This window comes from Ambystoma mexicanum, chromosome 1p (assembly GCF_040938575.1).
Source record: "Ambystoma mexicanum isolate Mex_15411 chromosome 1p, UKY_AmexF1_1, whole genome shotgun sequence".
Classification (NCBI taxonomy): Eukaryota; Metazoa; Chordata; class Amphibia; order Caudata; family Ambystomatidae; genus Ambystoma; species Ambystoma mexicanum.
Genome location: NC_090921.1, coordinates 193185468 through 193204055, shown reverse-complemented (window position 1 = coordinate 193204055; position 18588 = coordinate 193185468). Strand labels below are relative to the sequence as shown.

Sequence of the window (18588 nt, the reverse complement as noted above, 5' to 3'; positions counted from 1 at the left end):
TGCTCCATGCCGCGTTTCTCTTAGCTTGGAAATTAATAAAATTATTCTAGATATTGCTAAGGAGTTACAAGATGGGGTGAATGAAAGAGTGGTCGCTAACACTAGGGAATCAGTAGGACAAGTTACCAAGGCATGGATAGGATTGCTTAGAGAGTGGAATAAAGACAAAAGGGTCAATATGAGGTAGGCTATGTGTTCTATGGGATGGGAAATACTCACAGTCCATGCTTGAATTTGGGATTTTGGAACAGTCAAACGGGATCTGGTCACTGCACAGCTCTTGTCACCAGGTAGCAAACATCTGGGCAATTCTGGTCACTGGATAACAAGTACAGCTGGATGGCAGAGGTGCAGTGGCATGCATACAGCGGGCAACAAGCCGGTCTGGTCTCAGGGTGCCCCCCCCAAAAAGGGTACCACAGTTTTTCCCCTGGTTAATGGGATTTTAGTGGGATTTTCTGAATCTAGGCCTTGCTGGGATAGGGTCAGCTTTGCTTTGGCCTTGCAGTGGAATCTGGAATCTGACAAGATGGATGTAGAAGATCAGGAACGCAGGCACTGGAAATTTAGGAGACAGTCTGTCTAGAGTTCTGTCAGCCACCCTTTATATAAAGTGTGGTGACATCATAGAATTATAAGGTAGCCCAGGCTTAGCTGAACACGCCTGTTCACAACTGGATTGGTCAGGGGTGATTGTTACCGCCTCCCTGTCAATTGACTGGACTTTTAGAAACCTGACATCAGCTTTATGATGTGGGTTTACTATGCATAGGATCATCCAACAGTTACTTTAACTAAAATCATTTTTCACATAAATCACACATTTACACAATTTTGGCATCTTTACAAATTACCTGGTTACATATTTCACGCTGAGCATGGCAGTTCAACTCTACAGTTTATCAGGCTGTTTCGCCCTTCTACCAGTTTTTTGCACTTTTTAGTGAGAAATATTTTACTTAAAATTCTATAACTTTAGGTGTGTGTACATATTATCATAGGGCAAACCTTTGTTAATTTTTAACGTTCCATCGTATGTCCTTTCCCCATGATTCACATTTTTCTGGCGTTTGTGTCCCATACATGATATTGACAGCCAAGATGTCTTATTTGAAAGCAACGGAAATTACATTTAAACTGTACAACTTTTACATTTCTGAGCTGTCCTGTTGCAGAGATAAAAGTCTTAAAAGTGTATTCATCAAATAGTATTTTGAGACAGCCTTTGTCCTTTAACTGGGACCATTTTCTTTTCAGCTACCACCAACTGTCAGCTCCTCCCAGGGTGGCTAAGGGGGTTTCCCAGTTTGAATGTTTATTGCCACTTCGCACGTAGGTGTCCCAGATGTATTGATATGATATTTTATTTATATCGCGCTAATACTCAGGTGTTTCAGAGCGCGAAGCACAGACAAATGTCTACTGGGCAGGAGATGTTTTAGTGCTCTTGGTCCATTCAAAGTTTTCAAGGTGGCATTTAGCTTGCTGTGTCCTAGAAGTTTATGGTGGCTTCTTTTCGTGGGGGAAGGCCTTTTGTGTACCCAACAGAAAGACCTGTCTGGAGCTTGCCAAATCCAGCCAATACATTTTAATTCCTTTATTTTCTGATATTTTTTTCTGTATCAAAAACAAGCTTGTTGAATAAAACATCCTATACATGTTCCCCAGCAAAACCCCCTTCACATTGCTAGGCAAGGACACATTTTTATTCAACATTGTACTTTTAAAACAGGCATTTTCTTTTGGTTTGCAAAAACCCATTATGACACATGGTAAAAGCTGCTAGGATTTCCCTTTTAAATTCAGTTCTTCCATCTGTCTTCCCAAGATTTTTTTGCAGCCATAGTCAGTTCCTTTTATACAGCAATTTGCTTGAACCACAGATGCACAGAAATTGATTATAGGCCCAGAGAGCTAGAATTTCTTTGAAGCCTTGATCTTTTTGCCATTTTGTGACTCAAATGTCAAGAGTTTACTGCTGCTGAAAGTGAAGTTTCTTTTGGCTGGCATAGCCTGTCATGCAGGGATCATGCTTTCTTCTGCTGAAGCACAATGTGGATATGGATGGGCATGGCAGGGCCTTTTGGATGAAAGCAATGTGATGTGGAATCACATGCTTTTATGAAAATAGCTCTGGTGAAAATAGCATCAGGGCAGCATCCTTTTTAGTGTAAAAGATTTCCTTTTCAATGGGAACTTTTTGCAAGCAGCAGAGCAGCACTGCTTTGATTCGTTTCTTTTGGGTGATCCCAAGAACACACTGGCACCTTTCTCGGTGTGCCCCCTGTTCCAACAAGTCTTAAAAGTGTATTCATCAAATAGTATTTTGAGACAGCCTTTGTCCTTTAACTGGGACCATTTTCTTTTCAGCTACCACCAACTGTCAGCTCCTCCCAGGGTGGCGAAGGGGGTTTCCCAGTTTGAATGTTTATTGCCACTTCGCACGTAGGTGTTCCAGGTGTATTGATATGATATTTTATTTATATCGCGCTAATACTCAGGTGTTTCAGAGCGCGAAGCACAGACAAAAGTCTACTTGGCAGCAGATGTTTTAGTGCTCTTGGTCCATTCAAAGTTTTCAAGGTGGCAATTAGCTTGCTGTGTCCTAGAAGTTTATGGTGGCTTCTTTTCGTGGGGGAAAACCTTTGTGTAGCCAGCAGAAAGAACTGTTCTGGAGCTTGCCAAATCCAGCCAATGCATTTTAATTCCTTTATTTTCTGATATTTTGTTCTGAATCAAAAACAAGCTTGTTGAATAAAACATCCTATACATGTTCCCCAGCAAAACCCCCTTCACATTGCTAGGCAAGGACACATTTCTATTCAACATTGTACTTTTAAAACAGGCATTTTCTTTTGGTTTGCAAAAGCCCATTTTGACACATGGTAAAAGCTGCTAGGATTTCCCTTTTAAATTCGGTTCTTCCATCTGTCTTCCCAAGATTGTTTTGCAGCCATAGTCAGTTCCTGTTATACAGCAATTTGCTTGAACCACAGATGCACAGAAATTGACAGGCCCAGAGGGTGTTCCAACTCACCTAATGGTGTTTGGCAAGATGGGGCAGCCATCCTTTTGTCGCTGCAAAACGCAGTTTTGATGCAATGGTGCTCCAAGGAGCCAGCGCAGCCATTTTGCTGTTGACTGCAGAAGCACAGCTTGGTTATGGCTGGGGATTCTGCTGAGTGGGTCAATGTAGCCCACAGTCCGGAGCCAGAGTTTGTTGCAAGGTCATAGTGTGCCACCTTAACCTGTGCTTTAAAACATGGGGAAGGAAGTTTACTCAGCCACACTGACATTTCTTTTGAACACTGATTTTCATTTTTGCATTACATATTCCCTTTACACATTTATTGTATTAAAAAGAGGGCAGGCATTAGGTTTATTAGTACAGGCGATTTTATTTTGACTAAGGACTGACTAGGTTTGTATTTCCTCTTTCTTTGATGGTCGAGAATACTCCCCTTTTAGTTATAGGTCAAGATAGGAGTTTTCCAAACCCTTTTAACCCATCAATAAAGGTTTTGAAACTTGCAGCTCTTGCATCAGTGTTTAATTGTGATACCATGCCTCCCTCACAGATGGCGCCTGCACAGGTGATGGTTATACCATAGCCTCTGGTGGCATTCATTAGAGAGTTTAAGGTGGCACTTGACCCATGTCTGACAAAGCCTATTGTCTTTGCAATTGGTTATTTTGTTAATTCTGTGCACAACTCCAGTATCCACAAGAGCATAAAGCAGGGCCAGGTTTGGATTTAAAAGTGGTGTTAACTATGCAGCCTTGAAAGGGGTAGAGCTGGGCGAGTCTGGCGGATCTCGGGCTGGCCTGAGCCACAGCTAGGGCTCTGGCCTGAAAGCCCTCCGGACCCCCAGGCCAGTGCCGGGCAAAGCAGGGGCCGGCCACGAGCCACACCGGATGCTTGCCCACTCCTTAGATTTAAGCACTTACAGGTGGAATCCCGGCTGTCTGACTTCCGGTCCCTCCCAAGACACTCATTGATTAGCTGGGGCAGGACATGAAGTTAGACAGCAGGGGATGTACATTATAAAATCGATAACCAAAAGATTAAGTCACAAATTTACAAACACCACTTTTTCGCATTTTGTAACTCGATCTTTAAAAATAAAATGCTTTCCCCATCACACAAGTAATGTATGTGGGGGACACACCCACGACCCTCGGTATTCAGTTTTTTTAACCAGACTGAATGCACACTATTTGTGCATTTAGTCTTTTTTATTTGATCTTTCGTGCAATACTGACAGCAGGACAGGAAGTCAGGCATGGGTGCTCCTGTAAGTGCTATCGGCACCCTTGTTTCTCCTCCCAGTACCCTTTGTCCCCTTTTCTTGCTCCTTAACCCATTTAGCTGCCCCAGACCCGTTTGCCCCTTTTCTTGACCCCAATCCCATTTAACCTCTTCCTGTCGCCCCCAGCCCCTGTTCTTGCCCCCTTTAATCCCTGTTCTTCTCCCCTTTAGTCCCAATGCATTGCCCCATCACCCTTCAGCCCCTGTTCTTGAAAACGAACACAAAATAACAATGTCATTAATCAGCTACTATAATTCACCTCCTGAAAAATAGGGGACGGTGCTTTATATGTGTGTGTTTTGAATGCATTTTTGTATTCCCAGAGGTGTTTCATGCCGCGAAAATGGGAGAGCAGGAAGGAACAGTGAATGAAGAGGAAGCAGATAAGGCGATTGGAGCGATCGTGCAGACAGTTACACGTTTTCGTTCCTGTAAGCTGCTGAGCCTGGGCCTCACAGTGTGCAGCTTTATTTCTCTGTGTGTCCACTAGACCCTCTTCAAACCCAACCAGGCCCTGACTTCCCATCAGACATTTCAGCCAGCGTGCTGCCCGCTTTCCGTAATCACCGCACATCAATGGTGCATGTGTTTATGGGGAGCCCTTCTCTGGCACGCCAGGGGGCAGATTGACACCTGCCTCTTTTGTGCCCCTCCCCTTTCTGCGGCCAAGCAACCGCCCTCCTGGTCCACGACTACACACAGCACTGGATGTCGGTATGGAGGGCAGAGCCCTGCATTAAAGGACAAATGGGTCGCAGAAGATGACGCGGTAGACAAGAGCCACTTTGTCAACCTTAATTAGCTGGGAGGGACCGCAGAAAAGAGAATTGGTGGATGGGATTCGGGGGCTGGGGGGACAGCATCAGTGGCATGCGCAGATTTAGGGGAATTTGGGGAAGACACATGGATCCCAGACAGTGGTGTAAATAGCCATGGGTGTTAAATGAGTTAGTAAAAACTCTAAACCCCCACAGGTTGTGTGTCCCTCCTCAATTAAAGATAATGAAGATCATGATTTGTTATTTATATAGCACTTAACGCCTAAGCGCTGTACATAAAACATATTTGCAAACATTAACCATCTCAACAGAAGTTGGTACTCATTTATCAACCTCAGAAGGGTGAAAGGCTGAGTTGACCAAGTTAGGACTAAATCCTGTGACCTACAGATCACACATAAATCACTGCAGTAAGTGCACAACCTGCTGAGCTACCTTACAGGCCACATCCCATCTCTCTACTATGTTCACTTCCCATGGCAATAGTTGTAGTTTATAGGCAGCACCTAATAGCTATGAACATGGCAAAATAACCTAGTTCAGTGATACGTGTGCAGCCTGGGATGAATCCTCATCAGCCAGCTCATCCTTTTATCCTTCCAAGAATAAGAGAATGTCTTTGTCTTGAAATAATGAAATAGTTAATAACAACTGCTATCATATACAGCTCTACTACTCCATACAGCTGTATATATTTGAATATGAAAACGTGCCTTTCGTACTTGCTTATGTAGTTTGTTTTTTGGTGTGTTGTGTTTTATCAAGTAACGAGGGTGGTAAATCTGCTTTTTAGGAGAGGAGAATATTCTGCATGTCATCTGTTTATTTATTTATTTATTTCATGTGTAAAGTGCACAATCAGCCCTTGGGCATCGTGGCGCTGTCGTAGAAGTTAGTTACATACATTCAGTGGTACGTTGCAAACATTAATTGAGATTACAAATGGCAAGGGTTACAGAGGCCTGCATGGAGGCTCAACGACAATAGTAATAATGATATGATATGATATGGCATTTGTAACGCGCCTATACACAAGTGGTTCCAGACAGTACTGGTTGCTATTTAAACAGCCAGGTTTTCAGTGCTTTACGAACGGTCCAGTAGGAAGGTTCGGCTCTCAGGGAGGGAGGCAATGAGTTCAAGTGTTTGGCTGCAGGCCCTCCACCTTTGGCTATCTTGAGGTTGAAGTAGTTGGTGAGCATATGGGGTTCTGGTAGGTCTGGGGGGCTTGCTTTTGTAACTTTCTGAGAGAGTTAGGGGGTGCTGTGAGAGGGAGGCATTTGTGAGTAATGGCTAGGGTTTTAAATAACACCCTCTCTTTTATGGCAAGCCAATGGACTGGTTTCCTTGACTCCGTGATGTGTTCCCTCTTTGGAATGTTTAGTGCTACTCATAGGTCATTGTTCTGAATGACTTGTGCATTGTTCTGAATGACTTGTAGTTTATGGATATTTTTTTACAGAGGTGCCTGTGAAGAGAGATTGCAGTGATCTCGTCTAGATCCTATCACCACTCACGCAATGGTGAGCCAACTGTCGGTGGACTGGAACGGTTTGGCTGCGTTCAGCAGTTTGGTAGCATATGCTGCTGAGGAAGCTATACCATTGACCTGCTGTGACATGGAGAAGGTGGCGTCCATGTGAACTCCCAGAGTTTTGACTGAGGATGAGACTGGGATCTGGATTTTATCAATGGTAAATATTGTGTATTGGGAGTTTTGCTTTTTTAGTACCCCTTGGGAGCCAACCAGCAGGATTTCTGTTTTATCTCCATTTAGACAGAGGCGGTTGGAGGCCACCCATGTCTGAATAATTATGTAAACTGCATTCAGGGTTTTAGAGTTGTCTGCGTAGGTGTCTGTGAGGAGGAGAAGGATTTGCGTGTCATCGGCATAGTTGGTGTAGACTATGTCGAGTGCGTCCAGTATGTCAAAGAGGGGTCTGGTGAATATGTTGTAGAGGGTGGGGAATAGGCAGGAACCTTATGGTACCCTGCAGGGAATGGGGGTGGGATGGGCACTGGCATGTTCTGCCAAGAGTCCAATACCTCTGCCTTCTAGGAAGGAGGCTATCCATTTAGATGCTTCTGGCAAGAATTCGGCTGAAGAGGTGAGGCGGTGACACAGGATCTGGTAATCTACTAGATCAAAGGCAGCTGACAGGTTCAGTAGGAGGAGATCGCAGGCTTGACTTCATTTCTAATCTCATCCATTTGATTTTTCAGATCCAACAGCACGGTTTCAGTGCCGTGGCCTGGACGAAAGCCGGATTGGCGCAGGCCAAATATGTCGGTGGCTTCTAGGTATTGTTGGACTTGCAGATAGGCAGCTCTGTCTATTTTTTGTAGAAATGGGACTGTCATTATGTATCTGTAGTTGGTTGCGATTGTGGGATCCAGAGTTGGGTTTTTTAAGAGCGGGAGGACTCAGGCCTCTTTGAGACTGGAGGGTAAGACTCCTGAGGTGAATGAGGTGTTTATAAATGCAGTAATAATTGGTATCAGGGCATTTGGAGGGCTTTACATTTTTCAGAAAAGAGTGTACATCCAGTTCTGTGCCCTCCTTGAATATGAATCGGTGGGCGATTAGGCCTGGTGAGTTAGCAGCGGTGGCTGTGTCTGCTTTGTAGCTGGGTGCATTGAGGCTTGCTTGTTTGGATAGGATTTTTCTGTTTAGATGTTTTATCTTAGTGAGCATGGCTGTTTGGATATTGGTGCACCAGTCTTTGTCTTTGGTGAGAGGCTGTGGAGAAGGTGCTGGGCATTCAAGTTCCCTGAAGATGTAGAAGATCTCATTAATATTTCACTTGGCCATGGCTATTCTTAGGCTGAAGGAGGCGGATTTGGCTGCTATGATAGCTTGCTTGTAGGTGTTGGAGGATTTGATAAATTCCCTCCTGGTAGAGTCGGAGGGTGATTTTTGCCAGGTTGCTAGGGCTCAGCGTTTTATGGTGCGTAGTTCTTGGATTTCAGGGGTATACCATGAGTTGGTATGTCTGACTTTTTTGGCATTGTGGTGTGAGGGGGAGCGATGGTGTAAACAGCCTTTGCTAAAGTAGAGGTATATAGGTCAGCCAGGATGTTGGGATCCTTGGAGAAGGGTGGATTGAGGTTGGCTGTGTCCAGGAGTGGCAGTAGGTGTTCTTTGATTAGTTTGTGAGAGCTCAGAGTTAGTGCTGGAGGCAGGGATGGTGCCAGGAGCTTCAGTTTTGTGGGTTGGGGGATGGAGAAGAGGATCAAATGGTGATCCGACCAAGGGCATGGAGTGTTGGCTGTGATTTAGCTTTGGCAGTTGATGTCAGCGATCCAGTCCAGGATGCAACCTTTGGAGTGGATGGGATTGTAGATGCAGTGTTTGAGCCTTAGGGTTTCGAGGGCTTTGGCGAGTGATGAGGCCTTCATGTCCTCTGGATCATTGAAGCCCAGGTTCAAATCTATCATGCGGATGATTTTGGAGGTATTCTTGATATTTTCTCCCAGATTGTGTAGGAGATCTTCTTGGAAGCTGACTAGCGAGCTGGGAGGGAGATAGTTGATGTGAAAGGTGAAGGTAAATGAGGGGGTGGTGGACAGTCTAAGGGACATAATGTTGTTGTTTTCTGCGGGGGAGGTGTTGATTTGTCTAATCAGGAGGGTTACTTTGGCAATAGGCACTACTCCGCCGCCTCTGTCCGTGAATTGGACTTTCCGAAAGATAGTGTAGCCAGGAGGGGAGGGCTAGTGCTAGTGTGGGGCCAGAGGAATCTTGGAGCCAGGTCTCTGTGATGGCAAGAGCGATGAGGTCGTGAACGATGAGGAGATTGTTGATGTTCGTGTGTATGTGCTGGGAGTGAACAGGCATTGGTGAGGGAACATTTCAGTAGTGGTGGGGTTTGTTCCTGTACTTTCTTAGTGTTGGGGTGCAGGGAAGTAGAGGCAGGGGTGGGGGTGGTTGTGGGTGCTAGAGGCATAGGTTTCGACCGAAGTGGCTTTGGAGACGAGGATGGAGGAGTCCTTGGTGGGAGAGATTGGGGAGATTGAAAGTGGAGAGGCAGTAAAGCCAATAGTATCGATGGGTGGAGAAACTGTTAAAGGAGGAGCTAGTTTTGGGGTCATTTATAGTGCAAAGGGCCTTATTAGTGCTGGTATTCGTGGGCGTGATGTCATGACTAGGAATGGTTTATGCAGTATTGACATATTTCACAAAATGCATGATACAGTTTAAAGCCAAGACATTTGTATCATGAAGGACACATTTGGTGGGTGGTGTGACCTCTCTAGGCATGCTATGACTTCTGTTTCTAGAGCCATTTTTGGCAACAGTGCACAGCATTGCGCTCTCTGGGCAGGTAGCTGTAGTCATAATGTTCGCCTTGATGGTAGGTGGCAAGGTAGTGAGTGTGCCTCTGATGTTTTGCTACGCTGGAGAGGACGGGGATGTGGCTGCGGGATGACCTGAGGAGACCTTAGTTTTGGGCATAAAGGAAGGTACCATATGTGCATATTCGTTGATGAGTGTGAGGGTGGGGCATCTGTTGGTCATTGGTGGCTGGGAGCTGCTTTCCTGAGCATCTACTTTGTGGATCAGGCCAGATGATTTTACCAGAGGTGTGTTTCTTATGCTGGAAGATGGGCTGGAGCCGACCGGGGGGCAGTTGGCTATGGGGCGGGGGGATGAGTGTGGAGCGCAATCTTAGCAGGAGGTTGTGTTTGGTGAGTGTTTGTTGTATGGAGGTGTAGTCAAGCGGTCTGGTGAGTGCTCTCAATGAGTAATTTCGAGTGAGCTGCCAGATGGATGGCCGAGTCAAGGCTGCTGCATTAACGGAAGCTGGTGGGAATGCCGGGGTTTGAATGGTCGGTGCTCGGTGCATGGGCGTAATTATAGGGGGGGACAGGGGGATAAGTCCCCCCCAACTTATGAGGCATGCCTTTTTGTCCCCTCCATCTTTTTGTGGGAGGGCCAGGGGTGGCACATTGTGACCGCCGCATTCAAGATCATGTAATTTGATAGTGTGAGCCTGGCTGAGGTGCCCAGCCAGACTTGCGCTGTCTCATTGCATAAAGCTGAGCTTGCGCTCAGCTGCGTGTATGTTTGTTGTAGGGCTGGGCTGCAGGCTGACGCTAGTGAGGGGTCACATTTGTACAATCACATTTGGGTTCAGGGGAGTATCCAGCATTGCAACATTGGAGGCGGGGGTGAGGTGAGCCACGAAATGCAGTATGTGTCATTCACACCCCCAAACTGGCCACCCCTGCCCCAATTTACCTTTTTGGTAACATTAGTGGAAGATGGCATTTTTACACATAATAAAATGAATAAAACTGCAAGATCGTTGCAGATGCAGGAAACTCATTTATTAAAGCTCTGGCCAGCCCTCTGGGGCAAAATCCCTGGAAACCTCCTAATTTGAATATGGATTGCACCAACAGAAGTGACTTTACAGAAAAGGACATTGCAATGAGCATCACCAGTATTTGATACGTGGAGGCACCATTGAAGTGACTTTAGAATAAGTTGCCATAAGTAAGCCAAGTGGCAAATGACTTTGTGACGCAAAATACCTAAATTCCACTATTGTTTTATATGGAGCAACTCTATAGCCATTAGTTTTTTTTTAATTATAATAGCATCATATATTAACCTAAGCTTTGAAAGTTAATAAGAATCAAGTACAGAGCTTCAGATAAGACAATGTGATTAAATGACTTGCCCAGGATCACACACTTGTTTTAAATGGTGAAACTGGGATGTGGACAATTTAAGCAACTGTGCACATCTTCCCAGGTTTAGTTGATATAGATATTCATTAAGGTTTTGCTTTACATTTCATGTGCTTAAATATTTATTTCTGGCAATGCCTTGGAAGCAAACCCCATTACATAATACGCTAGTCTTTCGTAGTAAAATAACTGTACACTATATACATTGTCATAGAAATATGTTGAGGAATGAGAGCATAGGTTTAGTTTTATTCTCCCCATCCTGCATGCAAAGTCACAACAGCATCATGCAGAATAATGTGAGCCTAACAAATCCCCCTTGGGTTTTAAAGCCAGAGTCATTATTTCATAAAGCATGCAACATTATGCACCCTTCTCACTTCTGATCACTCCCTCCCATACACATTTCTAAAGGGACAAAAGTCCCTGCTACTAGTCACTCCCCCTGCATCAGTGTCTAATGGCTCACAGTGTAATGCTCTGTTAACACAGAGCGACGTGAGGACCCTCTGCTTCCAGGAGCCCCTTGGGACATTGTCCTGGCAGTGGGACACTTCTGCCGTTCAGAAAGGGTAAGGTGTCTTGCTGCCAGGACAATAGGCGTGCTGAGTAGGAATTGCTCTGCACACATTGTCCTGCCAGTGGGACACCTTTCCTCTTTGTGCACCCTATTTTAGGTGCTGAATGGGATTGGTGTCCCAATGACAAATGTCCCGGTCTGGCCTCCCACTCAGTATGCTACTGCTTGGGGTAATTTGAACACAGGAAAACATACCTTCATTTTAGAGTCTGAATGTTGCAAGTAATTCATTAAATCAGAATAACCAACCTAATGTGCTGTTTTAAATCTTGCAGGCATCCATTTTGTATTATGTCTATATGCTTGTTTGAGTCATTGCCCCAGTGACAATAATCAAACACCAGCTCCCCTCAGCCTACTTTCAGGCCCTCTCTAGGTAGAGGGGGAGCAGGCGTTTTTGCTGTTGTCAATGCAGTGAATTCTAAAGACCAACTGTGGTGTTATAAGTTTCAGAAGACTGGCATGTCTTTAGAATTTAATTTTAAAGCTACGCCACCAGTTTTAGGAAAGCTATAACAGAGCGACGGCAATGGACTCTTGTGGTGTAGTAGTTTAGTGTTATCCCTCAGAGCCACTGTCCGCCTTTCCTCCACCGTGCCCCTTTCTTTCAGTTGTCATGTCCCCCCCAACATTTTCATCAAAGTTACTCCACTGGCTCGGTGGGTCCCGGTTGGGGGTGCCACTGTTGAGAGCGGGCCTGGTTTGCTTGGGTGTGGGCTACTGATGATTTTTTGAAGTGGGTAGGGGCGGGGCAGTGTTGTGGGTAGAGAATTGAGGCAGCTGGAGTGCTCGGATGGGGGGCTTGAACAACGGCCTGTGCTTTTTTGTGGTGAGCCGCTGCAGTGTGAGGCTCCGGACATAGGAAAGCGGCTGGTGCTGCGATCGGTGTTACTGGGGGTGGGAGATGGGCCGGTGTCAGGAGGCATCAGGGGGCGGGATCGAGATGCGTGTAGAGCACTGGAGGGTGAAGGGACATGGGCAGGGGTGGCGTGGGCTTAGAGGCTGCAAGCATGACTGAGGGTCAGCTGCTTTCTTGTTTTGGGACCATGTATAGTCTTGTTGGTAGTGCTGCGGGTAGGGGGGTTCATCTGGGCATCACAGACAGAGACTGGCAGACTGTTGTTGTTCCTTACTGTTGCAACTGTCGCGGGCATTTTAGATACCCTGAGCACCTCAGTGTGCTGTGGGGGTAAAAATGTCTGGGGGACGCTGGTGCTTCTGTGCTGCCTTCTTTCTTCTTGAGACTGGCAGAGACGATCTACAAGAGTGCAGGCTGAAATGATGGCTGTGCTGACACAGCCTTTCATGTTTTGTAGGTTAACAAATATTACTTCCTCTAAACAAGGTAGCTCATACAACTGTTAATGGCTTCAGTGTTCTGCTTCAAGCTACACAGATCTCAGAAATGCGCAAACTTCAGAACTATCTCCGTAGACACTGCTCAGAATTTCTTTAGACAACAGGGCTTTCACTCTGGATAATATTTGAGACTGAACTCATGCATTGTAGATGAAGAAGGCAAGAAACACGGCAGATTTGTTGCAATGGAACGTTCTACGTCAGTAGTCCAGAGGCTCTCCAGATATTTTGAATTATAACTCCCATGAACCCTCAGCTTTTACTATGCCGATGAGACTGGTGGGAGTTGTAGTCTGAAACATCTAGAAAATCAGAGGTTTCAGACCCCAGTTTTTATGCCAGTAAGCATGTGCCAGCATCAACTTTCTTTTCACAGGCGGTCCTCCCCACGTACCAAACTACTTGGGTCCTCCCTCAGCTAGCATCTAGACTCCCAGTCTTTCCTCCTGGTGCTCCTGGAAAGGGAAGGCCACCGCCAAATCTTTCTCCCAGTGGCGTTCTCCTGGTGGAGACCCAATCCGCAATGGAAGCATTTCACAGTGGTCACCAGTGTTCCTTGTACCTCTGGCTCCAGTGTGCAACACGCTTGGTCAGGTGGAGGAGTACAGACTTATGGACCATTTGATCTTGGACTCTCCGCTGAGACTGCCAACAAGGGCCAGTATTGGATTGGGAAAAGTACAGAAGCCCTGCTGAGGAGTGCTGGAACTGTAGGCATCCAATGACTTAAGTTCTTCCAATAAACCAAGTACTTCGATAGTCAACAAGACATGCGAGCATAAGGTAATGATCAAAAGGATCCCAGTTGATCTGAGGAATCGAATGGGTTTGACTTGCGAAATGTGAAAAATAATCATTTTAATCATCCAGCAAACACACGCAACAAAATTTGCAATCTGATCAGCAAGAAATGGGACATAAAAATGACGTTTGAACAAACTGACAAAAAGTTAGCAGGCGCTGAACCACACCCATCTACGGTTCTGTCCCTCTTTTGTGTACCAGTGTGAAAAGGTACTGCTACAGAGGGTAATTACGAGAATACATAGGAGTTCTTTATTACTCTCTTGCACGTGAAGGGAACATCTATCCTTAATTTCATCCTTCCAACGCACACGCACAATCCTATTCGCCACACCTCCTAATACGCCAACGTCAGCCACTGTTTTCCCTTAACTGCCTGCATGCCAGGACAAGACATATACCCCTGGCAAACGAAAAACATAAACATGCCTGTGTATAGTCTCTGGTTCTATATCTCTTCAACGAGCTGCACTGGCCTTCTAATGCATCTGACAGGTTGAGGTGACAAGATCACCTGTTCTCGCTCTTCCTTATCCCATCATGTGCATTGTTCTTACCTTCTTCGGTTTTTGTCTTCTGATACCTCTTGAAATGAGACACATTTCCGAGTGATCACGCAATGGGGAGACCTTGCTGTCACCATGGATCCCTTCACGTGAATTACTGTCATTGGTGTTGGGTAAAATCGGCATTCTGCTCTTCTCTCTTGTCGCTGATACACCAACATCTGATCTCCCTTCTGCATTGATGACTTCACTACATGACTCTGCTGATCGGTATATTCTCTCTTACTCTGTTTCCGGCTTTGATGCACACAAGCCAGTTCTCGATCAGATTCACTATCCTTGTTAGGCAGATGTAGAAAACGGGTTCTCACTTTCCTCCCAAACATAAAGTCAGCAGGACATCTGCCCGTGGTACCATGTGGCGAGTTCCGATAGTCTTGCAACCTTTTGCATAGCACTTTATTGAGTGACATGTTGCTTAGCTCGTTCTCCTGTAATCCTTTTTTGAGACTGCCCATGAACCTTTTGATCATGCCATTGGCCTGGGGCCACAGTTGAGTTATCTTTCTGTGTCGAGTTCCTACATGTTACATGAATCGAGCAAACCCCATGCTACTGAACGGGGGTCCATTGTCAGATTTCAGCACATCAGGGATTCCCCATACTATCTAGCTCAGGTATTATTGTGATAGTGGCAGTAAAGGACACCATCTGCAAATTGGATAATCGTGAGTATTTGTCCATGATCACAAGCCACTAATGACCTCCTGTGAATAGCCTGAAGAAGTCAGTGGCCAGATGGCCCTACACTGTCTCTGGCAGATCAGAAATTCGTACGGGTTCCGAATTATCCAGCTGTACTTTTACATTAGTGATATGCTTTAATGGTGCGTTCCACCATTGTATCAATGCCCGGAAGCCACATGGTGTCTCTTATCCGACGTTTAGTGTCAACCACACCACTATGACCTTTGTGAGCTACAGCTATGATTTATTGTTGAAGCTTAGGGGGAATGACTACTCCGGTGCCGCTAATGATGAGGCCCTCCCGCGATAGGAGTTCACTTTTCTCCAGCTGGAAGAGCTAGAAGGCACACACATCTGCCACTGAAACAGTGCCTTCTTGCAGGAAAGACAGACCCCCATCTCCTGGACTCAATCAGTTCTTGTACTTCAAGTAATGTACTGTCATGTAACATATGTTCACTCATGAGATTCAAAGTAATCAGGATCGACCGGAGCATCTGAGTGATGAAGTTGATGTATTCCTCTGCAATGGACGAGTGACTCATTAGATAGGGGAGCGGGTGTTGAGGCAAGAAGTTGTCCGGTTTGTATTCTTTACCAGGCTTGTGTACTACGTTGAAATCATACTCTTGTAGCCACAGACCCCATCTTTCAATTCTCTGAAGGCATTTTGCACTTGAGGCTGCCATATATGTTGATCAACACCTGATGATTGGTCACAATCGTAAAGGGTTTGCCAAGTAAAAATATGTGAAAGTGCTTGCAGATCCAGACAACTACTTGTCTTTGTTTTTTGGTCTGCGAATATCATCTTGCCATGTCCAAAAGACTCCTGCTGGCGTATGCCATCACAGCTCTTGGGGAGTCTCTACCCAGTTTGAGTTGTGTGATTATGGCCCCCACTCCAACAGGGCTGGTATCCACCATCAGCTCTGTGTCAAGTGATCGTTCAAAGTACGCCATGTCAATCGCTGCTGTGATGTCACTTTTGATCTGATGGAACGCCTCCTCACACGCTCATGACCATAGAAACAGACTGCCTTGCTTCGTAAGATTTTGCAGTGGCATGCTTTTGGTGGCAACATTTCTGATGTATCTGCTGCAATAACTGACCAATTCTAGGAAAGAACAAACATCACTGACATCTTCCGGAGGTGACATTTCCGAGATAGCTTTCACCATCCCAGGATCAGGACCCATTCCTCTTTCAGAGAAAATGTGCCCAAAGAACTTCAGATGCGACTTGTGAAATGCAACTTTTTCCAGATTGAGAGTCAGTCCTGCCTCTTGTAGTACAGTACATACCTGCGTTAGTGCTCAATCATGCTATTCATTTGTGCAGCTGAAAACCAGTATGTTGTCACTGTAGTTGAAACAGTGTTGAACATGTCATAACACTCTTCATATGCTCTTTTGGAATATTTCTGCGGCCAAGGAGATGCCAAGGCTTAACCGTTTGTAGCAGAATAGACCTTGGTGCGTGGTAAACATGGTGACATATCAGAAGTGCTCTTCTAGTTCTAGCTGATGGTAGCCCTCATTTAGATCAAGGTTCAGTAGTCCTATCATGTCATCTAGGTGCATTCCTGGTGTCTCTCATGACCCATTGATTTGTTGACTTGTCCCTTGTACACTCATAGTCTGTTCTCCAGGTATCACCTTTCTTCGGGACGGCCATTAGGTGTGAGACTCATGGGGAGGGACCAGACGCTATTTCAATGATGTTACTTGCCAGCAGGCATTGTATTTCTTTCTCCACTTGTGATTGAAGATGAATAGATTTCCACCGAGGATGCTGTGCTACTGGAGTGATTGACTCATCAATATGAAGGGCCGCCAGCTCTCTTTTGAGCCGTCCTAAATCTTGAAATAGATTGGAAATCTAGGGCCTCATTCCGACTCAGGCGTTAAGGGGTTTACAGCGCCGTAAACGGCACCGACCCTTAACGCCTGATTGCAAGGTTCCCTTTGCGGGATGGCTGTTTAACGCCTGCTTTTTGCAGGCGTTAAAAGCCATGCCGCAAAGGGACCTTGGCGATAATTACGGCACCGTAATTTACGGTGCCGTAATTATCACCTTTCCCCATTCCCATTATTCCCTATGGGGCAAAAATGGGAATGGGGAAGGGGCCATTGGTGAATGGGGAATTACCGCCCCACTCACCTTGGAATGGGGCGGTAATTCCGCCATCCACCATGGCGGAATTGCAACCTTAGCGGCATGGGCCATGGTGCTAATAGCACCATGGTCCTCCGCCAAGGTTGTAATGAGGCACCTAATGTTTTATCAGATGTGTACACCATGGCCGCAATTGTCATGGCTGTCAAACGCCCTATCAGGTTACTTCCTGGCACTTTACCTTGAAGAACCTCGATTCCTGCCTTTGTTTTCTTAACTTTGTTTTGGAGTGTTGTATGAAACTTTCCATGAAAGATCACAGGTCCCTTAGCAGTCCATTGAAACACTCAATTCAGATGTTGACAACAGTGCTGAAGGAGACATTTCGTTGAATCTCGACTCACACATGAAGTTCAGCGTTGCCAGCATATCAATGGCGACCTTGGCTAGGTGATTTCCAACTAGTCAACCAACGTCAGTCACAGGAGTGTCCACGAGGTCAGCCATCATGTATGCCTAATCATCCCTCCCTTCATGTTGGGATGGTGTAGGTGACAGAGACCTCCTAGTCACTTGTCGAACATGATTGACCAGGTTTATTCTCGCATTTGTATCTCTTCTTGCTGGTGTAAGCTCATAGGAATGCATATCTTGCCTGACCAATGGGAAAGTACTTGCCATCTTTATGTCTTTGGTATTGAGCTGCACACACCGGCAAAGTTTTTTTTCCCTTTCGCAGTTGCTGCACATTTGGCCTACAATCGGACACTTTACACCTTCTTCGTGTGGAAATGGTAAACTACATTGATAGCATCTTCTTCTCCATCGGTATCTTCTTGCTACCATGCTGCTCAATATCTGCTTCTCCTTTCATGCAACACTTGACATACCTGTTCCCCTTTGAGCTCTTTCCCTATCTATAATTGAGTGACTTGAGCTTCGGCACAAAATCTATTCTTGCCATCACTAGTATGGTGGCAAGTGGAAGGGGTTCCCTCAGCAATTATTTTCTCATTGAGGATGGTGAGCATCCACCAATAATACTGAATCAGATGGCATACTCATCAGTGTACTTTAAAAGTCACAGTGAACCACTAGCTTACGAATGTGTCCATGGATTCTCGTATCAGCTGGGTGGCAGTATTGAAAGTGTGTCACTCATGGTCTATGTTGCAGTGTGGGTCAAAGTAGGAACTTAACGCTCCTTTCAGATCCTCGTAAGAATCAATCTGGTCTGGAGGGAACATGGGTACAAGGTCTTCAACTTTATCTCCTACCAAGTTGAAGAGTAATTTTCTGGCAAATTTATCAGAGGCATTTTCACTGTAGGCTGCTATGTGATTTGTGAAACATCTCAATGAGCATTCCCAAGAGGGGTCCAAGACGTTCTGATCTGCCATGTTGATGGGGCTAGGACGCCTGAATGTTGCAGCACCTGCCACTTCATCTCCCACATTCTCAGTGTCTGACATTCTGAGGACTGCACTCTACAACACTGTGGTAGAGATGCACATGCAGAATTAGCATTGTGATGTTGTAAGAGGGAATCAATCAATGTGTGCATTTGCCCTCTTATTTCATCTGCACTTCGTGTCTTTTGAGGATCTTTTGTTCCGTCGCTGTTTCATGACAGACTCCCATCCTCATTGCCAGATGTTCTCTACCCATTTTGTGTACGAGTGCAGTT

At 45.6% G+C, this 18588-nt stretch overlaps 1 protein-coding gene across 1 annotated transcript in view; it reads left to right on the top strand.

Moving 5' to 3' along the window:
• LOC138463764 (extracellular calcium-sensing receptor-like) overlaps positions 1-7390 on the top strand; it is a 169587-nt gene extending 162197 nt beyond the window's left edge. The window contains exon 8 of the mRNA XM_069607213.1: positions 7313-7390. Coding sequence (XP_069463314.1) covers positions 7313-7390 — 78 coding nt within the window. The remainder of the gene's footprint in view (positions 1-7312) is intronic.
• The last annotated feature ends 11198 nt before the right edge of the window (positions 7391-18588 follow it).